This window comes from Entelurus aequoreus, linkage group LG04 (genome assembly GCF_033978785.1).
Source record: "Entelurus aequoreus isolate RoL-2023_Sb linkage group LG04, RoL_Eaeq_v1.1, whole genome shotgun sequence".
NCBI lineage: Eukaryota > Metazoa > Chordata > Actinopteri > Syngnathiformes > Syngnathidae > Entelurus > Entelurus aequoreus.
Window position 1 is genome coordinate 64047196 of NC_084734.1, and position 21433 is coordinate 64068628.

The following is a 21433-nucleotide window of genomic DNA, read 5'->3' on the forward strand; positions in this document are numbered from 1 at the left end:
TAATTATTTATTTATTCTTATTTTTCAATGTATTTTATTAATATTATTATTATTATTATTATTATTATTATTATTATTATTATTATTATTATTAATAATTTATTTATTTAATTTATTTATTTTCACCTACCTCAGGGGGGGACTCGGCGGGGCGGATGCTGGTTGTTCCATCTCCATCGTTGGGGTCCCTGCGGGTGGGGTGGGTGGTTCCCGTGGCCCCGTGCTGGGTGGTCCTGTGGCAGCCGGCTTGGGTGGGGTGGCCGTGGGCTGGCCTCGCCGGGCTCTCCGGGGGAGGGGGGGGGCTCATGGGGGCCCGGTTGCCGGTGGGGCGGGGACGGTCTTCCCGTCCGGTTGCGGGGGGTCTCTGGGCCCCTCGGGCGGGGCGTCCCGCCTTTCTGTCCGTGTGGGGTGTGGTCTCTCGCTGGCTTGGGGTCTGGCTGCCCCCTGCTTTTCTCGTGCCTTGTCCTCTGCCGGGTGCGTCTGTCTGCGGCCTGCTGCTGGCCCTTGTGGGCGGCGCGGTGGACCAGGCTCTGGGGTTCCTGTCGCTGTCCGGCTTGGCTGCGTGGGGGCGGTGGTCTCTGGTTCCATGGGCACCACACCTACTGTTTATGGGATGGGCTCTCGGGGAGGCTGGGGCCGTACTCTGGCTCCCGCACACACTGGGAGTCAAATGTATTGTACATGCAAATTCACATATACTCACATACATACATACACACATACATAGGTACCTACGCTCGCACATACATATACAAATACAGTACATATTTACACACTCAAAGTTCGTACATCCACACGCACCCTCATTATACAAACATACTGTATACACATACTGTACATATACATTCACTGTAAAAACATACATATACACATACTGTACATATACACTCACTGTACAAACACACACATACGCATACTGTACATATACATTCACTGTACAAACACACACATACATATACTGTGCATATACATTCACTGTACAAACACACATATACACATACTGTACATATACATTCACTGTACAAACACACATACTGTATACACATACTGTACATATACATTCACTGTACAAACACACACATACACATACTGTACATATACATTCACTGTACAAACACACATATACACATTCATTCACTGTACAAGCACACATATACACATACTGTACATATACAAGTACATATGCACACATACGCTCATGCACATAATCACGTTTCATCAAACATATATTAACGTTGTTGCCCTAGGGTAAACTGGGTATAACACATGGCGCACTGACAAAGCTTAACCTATTGTTACTATAACAATCTACAAGGTTAATGTAGGTTGCTTCTCTTTCTTCCCCTCCATTTTTCTGCATTCTTTCGTATCTCAAGTTATCATTAGGTATTTGTAGTGTTGCATTTGAACAATTGTATTATTGATAATAAAGGTAAAGTGTTGGTATTGTTTATTATCATTTGCACTATTTCTATTGGTATTCATATTGCTCCATTTTTAGTGTAATAATGCTCATTATCATTTCTGTATTATTTTTTATTTTCGCTAACTGCTTATTTGCTATTACTTTTACCATCATATTTTTACATGTCGTAATTGCTGATGTTGCTCTGTTGTTGTTGTTGTTGTTGTTGTTGTTGTTGTTGTGTTTGCTGTTGTTGTTTTTGTCTCTCTGTCTAATCCCCCTCTTGTCCCCACAATTCCCCCCTCTGTCTTCCTTTTTTTCTCTTTCTATCCCCTCCTGCTCCGGCCCGGCTGCACCAAAGGATAATATAAATACATTTAATAAAGTCAAAATACAAATAAGGCAACAAGAGAAGTATCCTACACTTCTCTTTTGTAAAGTAAATCTGAACAGCCGATATGGGCATCTACATCAACTATATGATTTGCCTGAGAAGCTGGGCAGGACATAAAAAAAAAAAATTAAAAATAAATAAATAAAGGGAAATGTGTACAGATAATCTGGCTTCTAATGGTTTTGTTTCCATAGTAACCGCTGTCTGTCTCTGCTGTATCTGCGGATGTTCCATCTGAAGAAAGACCATGCTGTCAAGTACTCACGCTCACTGATGGAGTATTTTAAGGTAGTACGCACACACAAGTACACGCACACACACACACACACACACACACACACACACACTATGACTGGGACTTCCTCCCTCTCTAATTTTCCTCTCTGTGGGTGAAAAACATGCAAAGCCAATTATATTGCCTAAACACATTTCATATTCGTTTTCATGGTGCCTGTGCATTCATTTTGCATGACAGTATTAAATCTATTCTTCCTCTTTGATATTAACACATTAATTAGCTCCATCAATCATCAGAGAGGATTGTTAGGGTTTAATGTGCTTGTTTTGATTAATTATGTGTAGTTTAATTAATTACTAAGGATGTCATTATCACAGTACAGCATTTGCTGTGATGGGATTGGATTTCTGGGAAGCGCCAAAATGGGATTTCTGCAATGGTGTGCGTGTGTGTGCGTGTGCACGTGCATGTGTGTGTGTGTAGGACTTTGGCTGTGTACATACTGCACTGCACAGGGGGTGTGAAAAAGGCACCAAAACTAACAAAATCTGTTGGAGCAGCTCTTTGTGTCGTATTCAGACTGTCTTACTGCTTCTATAACACACGTTTTAAACATATAAAAGTATATACTGTACATTTGGGAAGTTGGATTTTAATTATGACAACTAGAAATATTGTAAGATAATAAATATGCTGTCAAAATAAGGTTTAAATATGAAAAAAAAATGTAGCAAGTAAAAATATAATACACTTTTACTTAACAGTGTCATACAACATTAAATAAATTATTAGTCATCCATCCATTTTCTACCGCTTATCCCTTTAAAACATTCTAAATAATATAAAAATAATAGTACTTAACAAAGCACATGCATTGCTTATAGTGTAAACTGAAATAATATAGAATAATGTACTTTAAAATATTAACTATCTAGCATATGACATACTGTACATAAATTAAGTGTTTTTAATGGCTACGTTACATGTTTGACTTGTTGCTAGGCAGAGTTTATAGGGCTCAGCAATAACTTGAATCTTAATTATTTTGAATATTATGAAAATATCCTTGTGGCACATGTTTTTTAATAATACTATATTGTGTACACTAATCTCTCGTTAATTGCTGCTAATTGGTTCCGGACATGACCAGGATAAATGAATTTACGAGAAGTTAGAATCATTAATTATGAATCTAATAAACTTCTAAATACATTTTTCAACATTGTGAGAGCTCTCTAGACATGAATTAACATCCTTTTAGTCAAGTGTTTAGTCCAATACAGTGATTCTGAGCCAATCAGAGGCCACAATACTGAACCGTGTGATCCGATCGGTCTCATCAAGTGGCCAATACTAACGTAGTATTGATATTTTCCAATTCATTTAAACAGTTATGCTTGAAATTATTGAATTTAGGGCAAAAAAGTTGCAGAATAATTATGCTTAGAAAAACACCCCAAATAATCTGTGATGTGGCGAGGGATGACTGTAATGTAAATCGCCCTCAGTTGTTGTATATACACGGCATCTTTTCTTAATGATGTGTTTTTGTGTACCAGAACTCAGCCAAGAGCTCCCATCAAGCACCTTCTCCCTGGAGGACCAATGGAAAGTGAGTACACACATACAGTACAGCCTCACTTGCATCTCCACAGATCATTTTGATTTTAGAATTCACTGGAGCTCGTCTGCAAAACACCACGACGTGCCTAACAATCTTGTAGACAAACAAACCCCTCAGGAAGTAAAGAAAGGGGATTGATTTGTTGTAGACGTGTGCAGGAGGAGGCTGGAGGGGTTGTCGAGCGCTGACTGAGGTGTGATGGAGTGGGTGGTGATAGATAGAGGAGAGGCGTGGAGGAGCCGTGGATGTGAAGCTAATGAGTTTGAACAGCTCCGACGCTACATAACAGCAGGAGCAGACCTCGGCGTGTGTGTGTGGGGAGTGTGTGTACCGTAAATAAAACACACGTCTGTTGACCAGCAAGTGCCAAGGCCACAATCACAGACATGACGTCACTGTCAGAGACACACACCCTCTGTGTGGAGCTGCGGGAGGCGTTTCAACAGCCGTGACGAGTGTTACTTTACTGCAAAAGCCAGAAATCATGTCATAATCAGACATCCAAAAATAATAATGTCTGAAAATAAAGCCTTCTCTGTATATCTCTTACGTTTTCAAACATGTAAATAAGAAAATACAATTACTACTAAGATCCTAAACAGCGTGTGCAAATTGTGTGTACTACTAGTGCGGGGGTCGGCAACCCGCGGCTCTAGAGCCGCATGCGGCTCTTTAGCGCCGCCCTAGTGGCTCTCTGGAGATTTTTCAAAAATGTATGAAGAATGGAAAAAGATGAGGGGGAAAAAAATCTATTTTTTTGTTTTAGTATGGTTTCTGTAGGAGGACAAACATGACACAAACCTCCCTAATTGTTATAAATCACACTGTTTATATTAAACATGCTTCACTGATTCGAGTATTTGGCGAGCGCCGTTTTGTCCTACTAATTTTGGCGGTCCCTGAACTCACCGTATAGTTTGTTTACATGCATAACTTTCTCCGACTTTCTAGGACGTGTTTTATGCCACTTCTTTTTCTGTCTCATTTTGTCCACCACACTTTGAACGTTGTGCGTGAGTGCACAAAGGTGAGTTTTGTTGATGTTATTGACTTGTGTGAAGTGCTAATCAGACATATTTGGTCACTGCATGACTGCAAGGTAATCGATGCTAACATGCTATTTAGGCTAGCTATATGTACATATTGCATCATTATGCCTCATTTGTAGCTATATTTGAGCTCATTTAGTTTCCTTTAAGTCCTCTTAATTAAATGTATATCTCATGACACATGTAATATGGCTTTGAATTTTTTGCGGCTCCAGCCAGATTTGTTTTTGTATTTTTGGTCCAATATGGCTCTTTCAACATTTTGGGTTGCCGACCCCTGTACTAGTGGGTGTGTTGTGTGCGATCTACTAAAATTGCGTGTACAATTGATAACTGGTGCAGACCGCCCTATTCAAATAAGGGTTTTTTGCGTTTCTATGACGCAATGTTATCATAGATAGATAGATAGATAGATAAATAGATAGATAGATAGATAGTACTTTATTGATTCCTTCAGGAGAGTTGCCTCAGGAAAATTTAAATTCCAGCAGCAGTGTACAGAGTTGAGATATAATTTAAAAAGTAAATAATATATAATGGGGGTATATGTTATTGTTTTGCATCCCCTGTCATCCAAGTACTCCCCTCCCCCCAGAGAGGAGTTGTACAGTCTGATGGCGTGTGGGACAAAAGAGTTTTTGAGTCTATTAGTCCTGCACTTGGGATGAAGCAGTCTAGCACTGAACAGGCTCCCCTTGCCTACTGATAACGGTATGCAGAGGGTGACTGGCATCATCCATGATGCTCACTAGTTTTTCCACAGTCCGCTTCTCTGCCACCGTCACCAGTGAGTCCAGTTTTATTCCGATCGTAGAGCCGGCCCGCCTGATCAGTTTCTCCAGTCTGGAGCTGTCCTTCTTAGATGTACTGCCCCCCCAGCACACTACGATGTAGAACAGATCGCTGGCAACCACAGACTGGTAGTACATCATGCTCCTACCTGTGGCTTTTTACTATGTTTTCAAACATTCAGCAAATATTTACCACATTTACTAACTTCTAAATACTTTTTTCAACAATATGAGAGCTCTCTGGACATGAATTAACATTCTTTAGTCAACTGGAGTTCCTTGAGGGAGTGCGCCCTAAGGTTCTGCTGGGTGACTTCATTGGCAACAACAGTGAAACCTGGAGAGGCGTGATTGGGATGAACGACCGCCCAGATCTGAACCCGAGTGGTGTTTTGTTATTGGACTTTTGTGCTCATCACAGATTATCCATAACGAACACCATGTTCAAACATAAGGGTGTCCATATGTGCACTTGGCACCAGGACACACTAGGCCGCAGTTCGATGATCAACTTTGTGGTTGTTTCGTCAGATGTGCGGTCAAATGTTTTGGACACTCGGGTGAAGAGAGTGGTGGAGCTTTCAACCGATCACCACCCGGTGGTGAGTTGACTCCGATGGTGGGGGAGGATGCCGGTCAGACCTGCCAGGCTTAAATGCATCGTGAGGGTCTGCTGGGAACATCTGGCGGACGATAGGAGTTGTGGCTGCAAGGTGGTTTGTGCTGTCGTGGCGGTAATCCCAGAACCCGGTGAGGGATGCCGTCAAGCTGAGGAAAGAGTCCTATCGGGTCCTTTTGACTCATGAGACTTCGGAGGCAGCAAACAGGTACTGACAGACCAAGCGGTGTGTGACGTTGACTGTCGCAGTGTCCAAAAAAATTGAGGAGTAAGGAGTTCGAAGAAACCATGTAGAACGACTTTCAGACGGCTTCAAAGCAATTCTGGACCACCATCCATCCGCCGCCTCAGGGTGGGGTAAGCAGTGCACTGTCAACACCGTGTATGGTGGGGATGGTGTGATGCTGACGTCGGCTTGTGATGTTGTAAATCGGTGAGAAGAATACTTCAAAGACCTCCTCAATCCCACCTACACGTCTTCCTATGTGGAAGCAGTGCCTGGTGACCACTGTTAATTTTATTGAATAAAAATGTCCGTCTTATTTATCGTCAACGACCTATTTGCACATTGGCAAAAACAATGAAGATATTAATCAAAAATGTAGTGGACGAATAAAAATTAGATGAAAATGTTGCGAGAGACAAAATCCTATCACATTTCATTTTATTTTTAGGTGGGTGGGACAAGTTGGGAATATATCACAGTAGCATGTGAGGGGGGTAAATTACGGCGGGGGTGTTACCGTTTTAAATTAAACTGATCGAATAACTGGGATAAAAAAGAAATAGATAGAAATAAATAAAAATCGAGATTGATAACTATACTTTTATCAACCCACGGCAGACTTACTGGTGCCAGCTCGCTAGCTTAAATAGAATAGAATAGAATATATCTTTATTGTCATTGTACATTGTACAACGAAATTGACACCCTGGACATTGTCATGTCTGTGTTCATGTTTTTGTTTGGCCATGTGCTGTTTTGTTTTTTGGACACTTCCTTAGTTCCTTGTTTCACTTCCTGGTTTTGTTTGTCACCATAGCAACCATTAGTTTCACCTGTTCCACGTTTGGACTCACACACACCTGTCTCACGTTTTCACAGTTAGTCACGCACCTGTTTTCACTTATCATGTCACTATATAGGCTTTTCTGTTTCTGTTGTTCGTCCTGGCGACATCACACATTCATGCCATGTTCACAGTTTCTTGTTTCATCTTATGCCAAGTAAGTTTTGTTTAATGTTCATAGTTCTCCGCCATTGTGCGCGCCTTTTGTTTTGTCATAGCCAAGTTTGTTACCTCCTCTGTGAGCGCTTTTTGTTTATTCATTTTTATTGTCCTTATATTAAATAATGTACTCACCTCCAAGCCGTGTCCAGTCAAGTTGCTTTGCACCTCGGAAAAACAATCCACGCCAAGGACAAAGTCGTGACAGTTTTTTTAACGTGGAACAGGTGAAACTAATGGTTGCAATGGTGACAAACAAAACCAGGAAGTGAAACCAGGAACTAAGGAAGTGTCCAAAAAACAAAACAGCACATGGCCAAACAAAAACATGAACACAGACATGACAGAACCCCCCCCTTACGGACAGATCCCAGATGTCCAAAAACAAAAAACAGGATCAAGAGTCATGGGAGGGGGGGAGGGGGACATGGCGGTGGGTCGCCAGACCAGGTGTCCCCGAATCCACCGGGGCAGAGTCAGGTGGCGACGGCGGGTAGACCGCCGCTGAACCTGACGAGGTGGGCGACCTGGGAATGGCCACATTCGTGGCAGACGAGGAGGTCGGCGCACCTGGCGTGGCGGACGCCCATGGAATGGCCACATCCTTGGCCGACGAGGAGGTGGGCGCGTTGTCGTGGCAGGCGGCGAAGCTTGGCGTGGTGCGTCAGGCGGCGAAGCTTGGCGTGGTGCGTCAGGCGGCGAAGCTTGGCGTGGGGGGTCTTTGTCTTGGCGTGGGTGGTCTTGGCCTTGGCGGTCTTGGTCTTGGCAGCGTGGGTCATGGTCTTGGCAGCGTGGGTCTTGGTCTTGGATTTGGCGTGGTTGGTCTTGGACTTGGAGAGGGTCTTGGTCTTGGCGAGGGTCTGGGTCTTGGTCTTGGCATGGTTGGTCTTGGACTTGGTCTTGGTGTTGACATGGTTGGTCTTGGACTTGGCGTGGTTGGTCTTGGTGTGGTTGGTCTTGGTCTTGGCGTAGTTGGTCTTGGACTTGGTCTTGGTGTGGCGGTGCTTGGACTTGGTCTTGGTTTGGGTCACTTGGCGGGTCTTGGTCTTGGTCACTTGGCAGGTCTTGGTCTTGGTCACTTGGCGGGTCTTGGTCTTGGTCACTTGGCGGGTCTTGGTCTTGGCTTTGGTCTTGGCGTGGGACAGCCACGGGCGGCACTTGGCGGCGTGGGGCAGCCACGGGCGGCACTTGGCGGCGTGAAGCTGCGACTGGCGGCGCTTGGCGTGGAGCAGGTACTGGTGGCGCTTGGCGTGGAGCAGGTACTGGTGGCGCTTGGCGTGGAGCAGGTATTGGTGGCGCTTGGCGTGGAGCAGGTACTGGTGGCGCTTGGCGTGGAGCAGGTACTGGTGGCGCTTGGCGTGGAGCAGGTACTGGTGGCGCTTGGCGTGGAGCAGGTACTGGTGGCGCTTGGCGTGGAGCTGGGCGTGGAGCAGGTGGATCTTGGCATGGTCGAAAAACTGGTGGTGGCGGCCGTGCTGGTGGCTGTGGCTTGGCAGGTCGAAAGACAGGTGGTGGTGGTCGTGCTGGAGGCTGTGGCTTGGCAGGCCGAAAGACTGGTGGTGGCGGCCGTGCTGGAGGCTGTGGCTTGGCATGGTGATGCTGAGCCACCCCACCTGAAAAGTTCCCAGCCCTAGCCCCCCCCCCAAGGAGCGGATCCCAGACGCGCTCCCTGCGGTCTGGAACCGTCTTTTGGGGTGGGTGGAGGGAGGCCAGGAGGGGGGCATAATCTTCCCCTCCAAACTGTCCAAAAAGTCTTTCTTCTTCCTGGGATTGAGTGGGTGAAAAAAAAAAAATTGTGTGACTTGGGCGTGGCTTGAGTCCTGGGGGGCGGGGCATGAAATCTGGGTGACTGTGAGGGACTTGCTCTAATGTCCAAAATCATGTTCTGGTAATGTTTGATCATAGAAACAGAGTCCTTTGTTGAGGGCAGGTGATCGAAAGTAAAAGAGTTCAAAGAAAAAAAATCTTTAGCTTTGATGTCATCCTGGGGAAGCCGGGCAGGCTGCGGCCCATTTCTGCCCGGAGGGGGAGGAGCTTGCAGGAGCGCCGCGTTCTGTCCGCTCACCTTCCCTGACGTCCTCTGTCTGGAGCGGCGCTTCCGGGACTGCGGTGACGCAGCGCCTTCCTCGGACCAAATGGAGCTAATCGGAATTAGCTTGCCTTTTGGCCCCCACATCAAATCTCGGTCCCCCATGGCACCTAGCGCTTCCCACCTTCCTTCCTCCATCCGCCAAGTTGCTTGCGGAAAAACGGATAGCTGGCGACATCTGTCACGACTTTGTCCTTGGCGTGGATTGTTTTTCCGAGGTGCAAAGCAACTTGACTGGACACGGCTTGGAGGTGAGTACATTATTTAATATAAGGACAATAAAAATGAATAAACAAAAAGCGCTCACAGAGGAGGTAACAAACTTGGCTATGACAAAACAAAAGGCGCGCACAATGGCGGAGAACTATGAACATTAAACAAAACTTACTTGGCATAAGATGAAACAAGAAACTGTGAACATGGCATGAATGTGTGATGTCGCCAGGACGAACAACAGAAACAGAAAAGCCTATATAGTGACATGATAAGTGAAAACAGGTGCGTGACTAACTGTGAAAACGTGAGACAGGTGTGTGTGAGTCCAAACGTGGAACAGGTGAAACTAATGGTTGCTATGGTGACAAACAAAACCAGGAAGTGAAACAAGGAACTAAGGAAGTGTCCAAAAAACAAAACAGCACATGGCCAAACAAAAACATGAACACAGACATGACAGACATAAGCTTTTTGAACTGCTGCCCTCGGGCAGGAGATACAGGACAATAAAATGCCGGGCAAACAGACTTAAGAACACTTTTTACCCGAGAGCAATAGTGTCGCTGATTACAAGACGACAATGACTGTGCATGTGAGCTGTGTGCTTGGTATTTTTATGTGTTTTATGTATTTGTATCTATTTATCTATGTTCTTATGGTTTTATGTGTTGTGAATTTGCACTAAATTAGTTTTGCTTACAATTTCATTGTACAATGTACAATGACAATAAAGATATATTCTATTCTATTCTAAATGCTGAAATGAAAACAGACATACGTATTTCCCCGTTAAAACAACATACTCCGATCTAAACTTCTATACACTCATTACTGTCTGAGCAACTAAGTTATTTAACCGTGCACATTGAACCTTCAAGCTGTGCTCTCTTGGAACGGAATTATGATGATCAATCTTTTCTCGGAGGAAAAGAGACCGTGTTTTGCGTTCAGGTACCGTTGAACAGTGTAGGATAGACACAACGCCTGCCAGAAGTGATACATAATTAGAATACATTTTGTTTGTTACGCACTTTTCATTTAAATAAATCTCAAAGTGTTACAGTACAAACCAAAATTTACAGTACAAAAATAAGACTTAAGTTACCAAAACAGATAAAACACTAAGACTAAAACATGTGGGTGATGAGATCCGCCCAGAGTTCCTTAGAGCTCTGGATGCTGTGGTGCTGTCTTGGTTGACAAGACTCTGCAGCACTTTGTGGACATCGAGGGCAATGCCTCCGGATTCAGGAGAGTTTAAAGCGACTGGGATGAAAAGTCTGAGTCCATGGTTGTTGTCCAAAAAAGGGTGGAATGCCATCATCGGGTTGGGGAAGAGACCCTGCCCCAAGTGGAGAAGCTCAAGCACCTCAGGATCTTGTTCACGATTGAGAGAAGAGTAAATTGTACAATCGACAGGCAAATTGGTGCAGTGTCTGCAGTGATGTGGACCCTGTATTGATTCGTTGTGGTGAAGAACGAGCAGCATAAGGCTAATCCCTCAATTTACTAGTCGATCCACGTCCTTATCCTCACCTATGGTCATGAGCTTTAACTTGTGACCAAAAGGACAACATACCAGGTACAAGTGGCTGAAATTAGTTTCCTCCGTCGGGTTTATAAAGCGCTTTTCATACATAAAAGAAATGCAACGCAAAGTGCTTTACAAAGTTAAAAACAATACCCCGGTGACCCATATCCCCCATCATCACATATTGGGCAGCAGCATAGCCGCGCCCGGGAATCATTTTTGGTGATTTAACCCCCAATTCCAACCCTTGATGCTGAGTGCCAAGCACTCAGCATCAACCTCACAACCTACCGCCCTGAGATCGGTAGGTTGTGAGTTCAAATCCCGGCCGGATCATACCAAAGACTATAAAAATGGGACCCATTACCTCCCTGCTTGGGTACGCACGGACACAGTAACCAAACACAAACACACTCACCTTTTTTTTTTTTTTTTTTTGTCATAAAAAAATACAATCATGCGTGCTTACGGACTGTATCCCTGCAGACTGTATTGATCTATATTGATATATAATGTAGGAACCAGAAATATTAATAACAGAAAGAAACAACCCTTTTGTGCGAATGAGTGTGAATGAGTGTAAATGGGGGAGGGAGGTTTTTTGGGTTGGTGCACTAATTGTAAGTGTATCTTGTGTTTTTTATGTTGATTTAATAAAAATAAAAAAATTTAATTTTAAATTTTTTTATTTTTATTTCTTGTGCGGCCCGGTACCAATCGATCCATGGACCGGTACCGGGCCGCGACCCGGTGGTTGGGGACCACTGATTTAAGAGACACATTCCTCTGCGCACATGCTAACTAGCTTACTATCAAGTTTGCACATGTTTTAATACACGAAAACCTTTAGTACAGTGGTTCTTAACCTTGTTGGAGGTGCCGAACCCCACCAGTTTCATATGCCCATTCACCAAACCCTTCTTTAGTGAAAAATAAAAAAATAAAAATTTTTCAAATTCAAGAAAAAGTCATGTTTTTTTACCGGTGCACAAAATGAACTGTGCATGAATATCACCTTGTTCAAAGAACAAAACCAACACAGTGCATGAACTCACAACAAATTACACACCTTGCACACATTACCGTGAATTGATTAACGTGGACCCCGAGTTAAACAAGTTGAAGAACTTATTGGGGTGTTACCATTTAGTGGTCAATTGTACGGAATATGTACTGTACTGTGCAAACTGTACTGTTTCATATAATGTATTCTCTTCCTTTACAATCTGCCAGTAAAAGTTTAAATCGATCAAACAACCTGCAAATCAGATGGAAAATTAGAGGGAACATTGTTTGGGGGCATCCAGAGTGTAGGTACACAGAACATCAGAGGGTCAAATGTGTGAGAAAATGAGAGCAGACAGTGTTGACAATGTTGCAACCTTGTGTGGGAACCGCAGGTGCAGAAACACAAAAGAAGAATCCCTGTGGGATGCAGAAACTGGCAGAGAAATTTTCCGTGCAACGTTCATATTGTTGTTACTCAGCCAGTGTTTGTGGGTCTGATGGACCCGTTGCATTTTGTGGCTTTTAATGCCTCACAATCAAACAATTGTATGTTAAAATACTGAACATAAGTTAAAATACTGAACAGATGTTTATTGGGATAAGGTAAACATCTGTTCAGTATTTTAACATAAACAACATTGTCAACACTGTCTGCTCTTATTTTCTCGCACATTTGACCCTCTGATGTTCTGTGTACCTACACTCTGTCCTCCCCCTGTCTAGGCCTGCTGTGTGTGTGTGTGTGTGTGTGTGTGTGTGTGTGTGTGTGTGTGTGTGTGTGTGTGTGTGTGTGTGTGTGTGTGTGTGTGTGTGTGTGTGTGTGTGTGTGTGTGTGTGTGTGTGTGTGTGTGTGTGTGTGTGTGTGTGCGTGTGGTACACAGAACATCAATGTCCACACTTCTATTAGCCCGGGGTCCAGTGGACCCGGACATCTTCTATGTAATAGAAATGTGTAGGGTGGGTGTATGGTGTGTGGCCATTAAATATGTATTCTGATATATGTTCTTCACAGAAAATGAGCCAAAGTCAGTGAGTCTCAGTTTGAAAAATTAATTCATTGTATCATTTTTCTTTTAATAAAAAATGAAAACGGGTCCCACAGACCCGAACACCACACAAGGGTTAAGCTAAATGAAACATGTTTATATGATTCCTGCATGTTTTTAATGACAGCGGCAACTTTGTTTAAAATAAACAATCAGAACGACTCATAAATATAAAAATAAGAAAATATTCCGCAGTAATTAAGCAGAGCAGGAGTGCTAGGACAAATAAATAAACCATGGAGGGGTACGTAGTCCATCACGATATGAATGCCTTTGTGAGTATGTCCCAAATATTCCATTATATCAGCTTATCTGAATCAACCTAAGTTTTAAATCAGTAATTGTCGGCTGTTTTCCTCTGAGCAGGTTTTTTTTTTTACCAACAAACTCCAAACTGAGACCTCCAGCAGACAATCAGTTGCTGCTTTAGTCTCATAGCATGACTTGGCCCCAACAGCTTCTCTGTGTCCTCCAGGATCAACGGGACTCCATCTCCACTCTCTCTCAGCCCCTCTCCGGCCAACGGCGGAGGAGCTCCAGTTTCGTCAGGCAGCGTCGCCATTCCCCAACGCATTCACCACATGGCGGCCAGCCACGTCAACATCACCAACAACATCCTGCGCAGCTATGAACACTGGGAAGCAGCGGATCGACTGTCCACTGGTAGCCAAGGTAGGAATGTTTTTTTCAATTGACGCCACTGAGTCATGTAAAACACTATTTAAGTCCAGTCTTAAAAAGTATATTATTTATTAAACCTGCTCCAGTACAAGAGCTGCATTAAGCATCCTGCATTTGTAAAGTCACAATGATTAGTTTGACTGTCATAATGATATGAACATCCACTGAGCCAGAAAACATTGTTTTGTGTGAGTTGGTGTTACGTACGGCGGGGAAAGAAGACGACACTAAAACCAAGATCAGGTCAACAGGTTTATTTAAACCCTTGATGAGTGTGTGGGAGGTGTATGCTACTCTAAGTGTTTGGTGCAAAACGATGTGTAGAATTAACAATGTAACTGTTACCAGGGTTTGTTGTAAGTGCGTGATGGATGAATCCTTCGTCAGTCCAGAGGGGCAAGGCAAAAAGTTAGTCCGTGGGCAAGCAGGGGTCGAGGATCGAGGGAGGCAGTCCAAAATCCAGAGAGGAGTAGAGGCACACAGCTCGATCACGGGGAACAGGAAGGACACTGCGGGGAGCACAAAGGACATGAGACACGGGAACAAGGAAGTAACAAGGAGAGAGCAAGTACGCGGGAGGGGAAGCCAGAGACGGGATGCTTACTACTGAGAGTAGGCTCCTCAGGTCCGCTGGTCTTTATACTGCTTGTCATCATTAGTCCCAGGTGTGCAGATTGCAGATTGCTTGCAGCTTTGCCGGTGCGTGCTGCCAACAGAGGTGCTGGCAGAACTTGCTGCAGATGAAAAGCGGGTTCGAGCCCGCGCCGTGACAGTTAGATTACAATAAATCTACACAACTGATTTTTATCGAACTTAAAGAACCCCTTAAATTTATATTTTACTTAAGTAACTTGCTAACTAACTCTTTTTGGTTCTCTTTTGGTTCTTTTTGCCAATTGGAATGGAATCATACATTGTACTTTATGATTTTTGTCATTGACTTAGGTTTGGTGGTTTATGTTGTACACAAATCTCTGAATTGTGAGTTTTGCAAAATTATGTGCGTCCCAAAGTCACAAGCCTTGGCGTCACTATAGACAGTGATTTTAAATTTGACAAACAAGTCAATGGCGTTTTAAAATCGTGTTTTTATCATCTTCGTCTTTTAGCAAAGGTAAAACCATTTTTATCTTTTAACCTTTTTGAACAAGTCGTGCATGCTTTTATTTCAAGTCGCCTGGACTACTGCAATGCACTTTATGCTGGCATTAGCCAAAAAGCTCCCTCCCGGTTGCAGTTAGTCCAGAACGCGGCAGCACGACTTTTAACAGGGGCCAGGAAACGTGAGCATATAACCCCAATTCTTCGGAGTTTGCACTGGCTCCCTGTTCATTTTAGAATTGATTTGAAATCCTTGCTGTTTGTTTTTAAAGCTTTACATGGACTGGCACCTCAGTATATCTCGGACCTCATCCAAATTTACACTCCTGCGCGCGCTCTGAGGTCCGAGAGCCAGCTCCAGCTCGTGGTGCCCAGGACGAGACTTAAAACCAGGGGAGACAGGGCCTTCTCTGTGGTCGGCCCTAAACTCTGGAACACTCTGCCCCTCCATGTTCAAACTGCTTCCACAGTGGAGTGTTTTAAGTCTCGTCTTAAGACCCACTTTTATTCTTTGGCTTTTAACACTACGTGAGTTGTGTGGTCTTCTGTCCTCTGTTGTCCTGTGTGGTTAGGGTTAGGGTTATAAATTTTGATGTCTATTTTACTGTTTTAATTGGTTTTATATTGTTTTTAATATTGTTTTTAACATCGTTTTTAATATTGTTTTTAATATTGTTTTTAACATGGCTGTGCAGCACATTCTTGTTGTGTAAATGTGCTATATAAATAAAGTGGATTGGATTGATTGGATTTCTGTGGCTTCACACGAAAGCCAATACATTGTATAAGGCAGTGCTCCCCAAAGTGCAGCCCTGTGGGCATTTGAAGCCCTGTGGCTTGATGTTTTATTGGTCCACGGTCTTTTCTAAAAATAAACAAAAAATAACAACATCAAAAAACGGGGGTGGGGGCGCTGGAGAGGCTCACAGGGTGTCTGAAAGTAACAAAAAAAAGATTGAAATTGTCACGGTTTAGTGTTTGTCTGGACCCCAGAATGCAAATACGGCAGGCTAAGTACAATCAAGAAATTTCTTTATTAGGGACAGTGCAGGAAGGACAAAAACGAAGATGTACAGCGAAGTGTGCAGGTAAGTGCACAAAGGGCAAAAGGGTTTAGGAAGCATAAAGCACAAAAAGCAAAGCAAAGCGAAACAAATGATTCAGCCGTAACAAAAGGGACAGGGCTGGCATAAGAAGCATCCTGATTGTCAACCAGGGGCAGGTGAGGGAGCCAGCGTTCAGACCATGGGAGACGGTGGTTAATGGAGTGGAACAAAAAATGGAATGAAAAATGAGAGCGTTGGACAGGAAAGAATACCAAATACAGGAACTAATGACTGCCATGTGAGATCATAACAAAATTGTTAATGCTGAAAACTAATACTTCTCTTATTAACTAATACTGTCGTCTATAACACAAAGCTGACACATAATTATGTCTCTTAGGCTGTCTCTCTATTGAAAACATCAAAATGCAGCATATCCTAAAAATAACAAAAACAATCAATAACTAAAAGTACAAACCCCGTTTCCATATGAGTTGGGAAATTGTGTTACATGTAAATATAAACGGAATACAATGATTTGCAAATCATTTTCAACCCATATTCAGTTGAATATGCTACAAAGACAACATATTTGATGTTCAAACTGATAAACTTTTTTTTTTTTTTTGCAAATAATCCTTAGCTTTAGTATTTGATGCAAGCAACACGTGACAAAGAAGTTGGGAAAGGTGGCAATAAATACTGATAAAGTTGAGGAATGCTCATCAAACACTTATTTGGAACAGCCCACAGGTGAACAGGCAAATTGGGAACAGGTGGGTGCCATGATTGGGTATAAAAGTAGATTCCATGAAATGCTCAGTCATTCACAAACAAGGATGGGGCGAGGGTCACCACTTTGTCAACATATGCGTGAGCAAATTGTTGAACAGTTTAAAAAAAACCTTTGTCAACCAGCTATTGCAGGGAATTTAGGGATTTCACCATCTACGGTCCGTAATATCATCAAAGGGTTCAGAGAATCTGGAGAAATCACTGCACGTAAGCAGCTAAGCCCGTGACCTTTGATCCCTCAGGCTGTACTGCATCAACAAGCGACATCATTGTGTAAAGGATATCATCACATGGGCTCAGGAACACTTTAGAAACCCACAGTTGGTCGCTACATCTGTAAGTGCAAGTTAAAACTTTCCTATGCAAGGCGAAAACAGTTTATCAACAACACCCAGAAACGCCGTCGGCTTCGCTGGCACGTGTTGCAGCCATGAAATTCTAAGTTAATTATTATTTGCAAAAAAAAATAAAGTTTATGAGTTTGAACATCAAATATATTGTCTTTGTAGTGCATTCAATTGAATATGGGTTGAAAAGGATTTGCAAATCATTGTATTCTGTTTATATTTACATCTAACACAATTTCCCAACTCATATGGAAACAGGGTTTTGTAAATGTAAAGACAAAATGCTGAAATTTGACACCAATGACTGTAACAAATAATAATACAGTATATAATTATAATCATATGCCTACGTACAATTGTATATTTTTTTACAAATTAATTATATAAAACTGGCTCCCCACATGCTATGATTTGTCGGTATGCCAGATGTACGATAATTACTGTATCTGTATGATAACGTCACCCTCTGTATGATGTACTGTACTATTAATCATTCCAAAAGTTTCCCCTTGAATACATTTCCATCAACATAGAATAATTGTATGCTTCTGTTACGATAATTTGTCTTTTAACATTTGCCAAGGCGGTATGCGGCCAAGGCTGGAAATAATTTGGACAACCTTGGTATAGTAGAATTTTTTTAACTGAAATAACCTCAAATGATTGTGTACTTTAAATAGCCAAACTATTGTCGTACAGTAGTGATGTGACTCTTGCAACAACTCACAATTTTATTCAATTTCAGTTCTTGGGGCGACGATTCGATTCAGAATCAGTTCTAAGGTTCAAAACATTTCTCAATTAAAATGGATTCTTGCAAAATATGTTTGGGTGTAAAAATTATAATAAAATCTCATCAAATTAGATTGCACTTACATGTTTGTTTCATTTACATTTTACAAAAGCTATTCTTGGCTGCTGACGCATGACATACACGCACAATGAGTAAGCGCTGAGATGGCCTTAAATTAAATAGATTTTTTTTTTTTAAATCGATAATTGAAAACTATAAATTGATTTAGAATCACAATAAATACAAACGGCAATTTGAATGAATTTTTTTCAGCACCCAGACTGTACAATACTGCTTTAAGCCACATTTTACACACTCATACACATATACAAAGAGGATAACCACTGTTAATAATCCATCCCATCCATCCATCCATCCATCCATCCATCCATCCATCCATCCATCCATCTTCCTCCGCTTACCTGAGGTCGGGTCGCGGGGGCAGCAGCCTAAGCAGGGAAACCCAGACTTCCCTCTCCCCAGCCACTTCGTCCAGCTCCTCCCGGGGGATCCCGAGGCGTTCCCAGGCCAGCCGGGAGACATAGTCTTCCCAACGTGTCCTGGGTCTTACCCGTGGTCTCCTACTGGTTGGACGTGCCCTAAACACCTCCCGAGGGAGGCGTTCGGGTGGCATCCTGACCAGATGCCCGAACCACCTCATCTGGCTCCTCTCGATGTGGAGGAGCAGTGGCTTTACTTTGAGCTCCCCCAGGATGGCAGAGGTTCTCACCCTGTCTCTAAGGGAGAGCCCCGCCACCCGGCGCAGGAAACTCATTTCGGCCGCCTGTACCCGTGATCTTGTCCTTTCGGTCATGACCCAAAGCTCATGACCATAGGTGAGGATGGGAACGTAGATCGACCGGTAAATTGAGAGCTTTGCCTTCCGGCTCAGCTCCTTCTTCACCACAACGGACCGATACAGCGTCCGCATTACTGAAGACGCCGCACCGAACCGCCTGTCGATCTCACGGTCCACTTTTCCCTCACTCGTGAACAAGACTCTGAGGTACTTGAACTCCTCCACTTGGGGCAGGGTCTCCTCCCCAACCCGGAGATGGCACTCCACCCTTTTCCGGGCAAGAACCATGGACTCGGACTTGGAGGTGCTGATTCTCATCCCAGTCGCTTCACACTCGGCTGCGAACCGATCCAGTGAGAGCTGAAGATCCTGGCCAGATGAAGCCATCAGGACCACATCTGCAAAAAGCAGAGACCTAATCCTGCAGCCACCAAACCAGATCCCCTCAACGCCCTGACTGCGCCTAGAAATTCTGTCCATAAAAGTTATGAACAGAATCGGTGACAAAGGGCAGCCTTGGCGGAGTCCAACCCTCACTGGAAACGTGTCCGACTTACTGCCGGCGATGCGGACCAAGCTCTGGCACTGATCGTACAGGGAGCGGACAGCCACAATCAGACAGTCCGATACCCCATACTCTCTGAGCACTCCCCACAGGACCTCCCGAGGGACACGGTCGAATGCCTTCTCCAAGTCCACAAAGCACATGTAGACTGGTTGGGCAAACTCCCATGCACCCTCAAGGACCCTGCCGAGAGTATAGAGCTGGTCCACAGTTCCACAACCAGGACGAAAACCACACTGTTCCTCCTGAATCCGAGGTTCGACTATCCGGCGTAGCCTCCTCTCCAGTACACCCGAATAGACCTTACCGGGAAGGCTGAGGAGTGTGATCCCACGATAGTTGGAACACACCCTCCGGTTCCCCTTCTTAAAGAGAGGAACCACCACCCCGGTCTGCCAATCCAGAGGTACCGCCCCCAATGTCCACGCGATGCTGCAGAGTCTTGTCAACCAAGACAGCCCCACAGCATCCAGAGCCTTAAGGAACTCCGGGCGGATCTCATCCACCCCCGGGGCCTTGCCACCGAGGAGCTTTTTAACTACCTCAGCAACCTCAGCCCCAGAAATAGGAGAGCCCACGACAGATTCCCCAGGCACTGCTTCCTCATAGGAAGACGTGTCGGTGGGATTGAGGAGGTCTTCGAAGTATTCCCTCCACCGATCCACAACATCCACAGTCGAGGTCAGCAGAACACCATCCGCACCATACACGGTGTTGATAGTGCACTGCTTCCCCTTCCTGAGGCGGCGGATGGTGGTCCAGAATCGCTTCGAAGCCGTCCGGAAGTCATTTTCCATGGCCTCGCCGAACTCCTCCCATGTCCGAGTTTTTGCCTCCGCGACCGCTGTAGCCGCACACCGCTTGGCCTGTCGGTACCTGTCTGCTGCCTCCGGAGTCCCATGAGCCAAAAGAACCCGATAGGACTCCTTCTTCAGCTTGACGGCATCCCTCACCGCCGGTGTCCACCAACGGGTTCTAGGATTACCGCCACGACAGGCACCAAATTCCTTGCGACCACAGCTCCAATCATCCGCCTCGACAATAGAGGTGCGGAACATGGTCCACTCGGACTCAATGTCCAGCACCTCCCTTGTGACATGTTCAAAGTTCTTCCGGAGGTGGGAATTGAAACTCTCTCTGACAGGAGACTCTGCCAGACGTTCCCAGCAGACCCTCACAATGCGTTTGGGCCTGCCAGGTCTGTCCGGCATCCTCCCCCACCATCGTAGCCAACTCACCACCAGGTGGTGATCGGTAGAAAGCTCCGCCCCTCTCTTCACCCGAGTGTCCAAAACATGAGGCCGCAAATCCGATGACACAACCACAAAGTCGATCATGGAACTGCGGCCTAGGGTGTCCTGATGCCAAGTGCACATATGGACACCCTTATGCTTGAACATGGTGTTTGTTATGGACAATCTGTGACGAGCACAAAAGTCCAATAACAAAACACCACTCGGGTTCAGATCCGGGCGGCCATTCTTCCCAATCACGCCTCTCCAGGTTTCACTGTCGTTGCCAACATGAGCGTTGAAGTCACCCAGTAGGACAAGGGAATCACCCGGGGGAGCACTTTCCAGTACTCCCTCGAGTGTATCCAAAAAGGGTGGGTACTCTGAACTGCTGTTTGGTGCGTAAGCACAAACAACAGTCAGGACCCGTGCCCCCACCCGAAGGCGGAGGGAGGCTACCCTCTCGTCCACCGGGTTAAACTCCAACGTGCAGGCTTTGAGTCGGGGGGAAACAAAAATTGCTACCACAGCTCGTCGCCTCTCACTGCGTGCAACGCCAGTGTGGAAGAGAGTCCAGCCCCTCTCGAGAGAACTGGTTCCAGAGCCCTTGCTGTGCGTCGAGGTGAGTCCGACTATATCCAGCCGGAACTTCTCTACCTCGCGCACAAGCTCAGGCTCCTTCCCCCCCAGCGAGGTGACGTTCCACGTCCCAAGAGCTAGCTTATGTAGCCGAGGATCGGACCGCCAAGTGCCCTGCCTTCGGCTTCCGCCCAGCTCACAATGCACCCGACATCTATGGCCCCTCCCATGAGTGGTGAGCCCATTGGAAGGGGGA

At 44.8% G+C, this 21433-nt stretch overlaps 1 protein-coding gene across 1 annotated transcript in view; it reads left to right on the forward strand.

Moving 5' to 3' along the window:
- The window catches only part of LOC133649218 (AF4/FMR2 family member 2-like), a 277314-nt gene that overhangs the window by 248511 nt on the left and 7370 nt on the right, over positions 1-21433 (forward strand). Inside the window, exons 23-25 of the mRNA XM_062046050.1 lie at positions 1994-2087; positions 3597-3649; positions 13715-13911. Coding sequence (XP_061902034.1) covers positions 1994-2087; positions 3597-3649; positions 13715-13911 — 344 coding nt within the window. The remainder of the gene's footprint in view (positions 1-1993; positions 2088-3596; positions 3650-13714; positions 13912-21433) is intronic.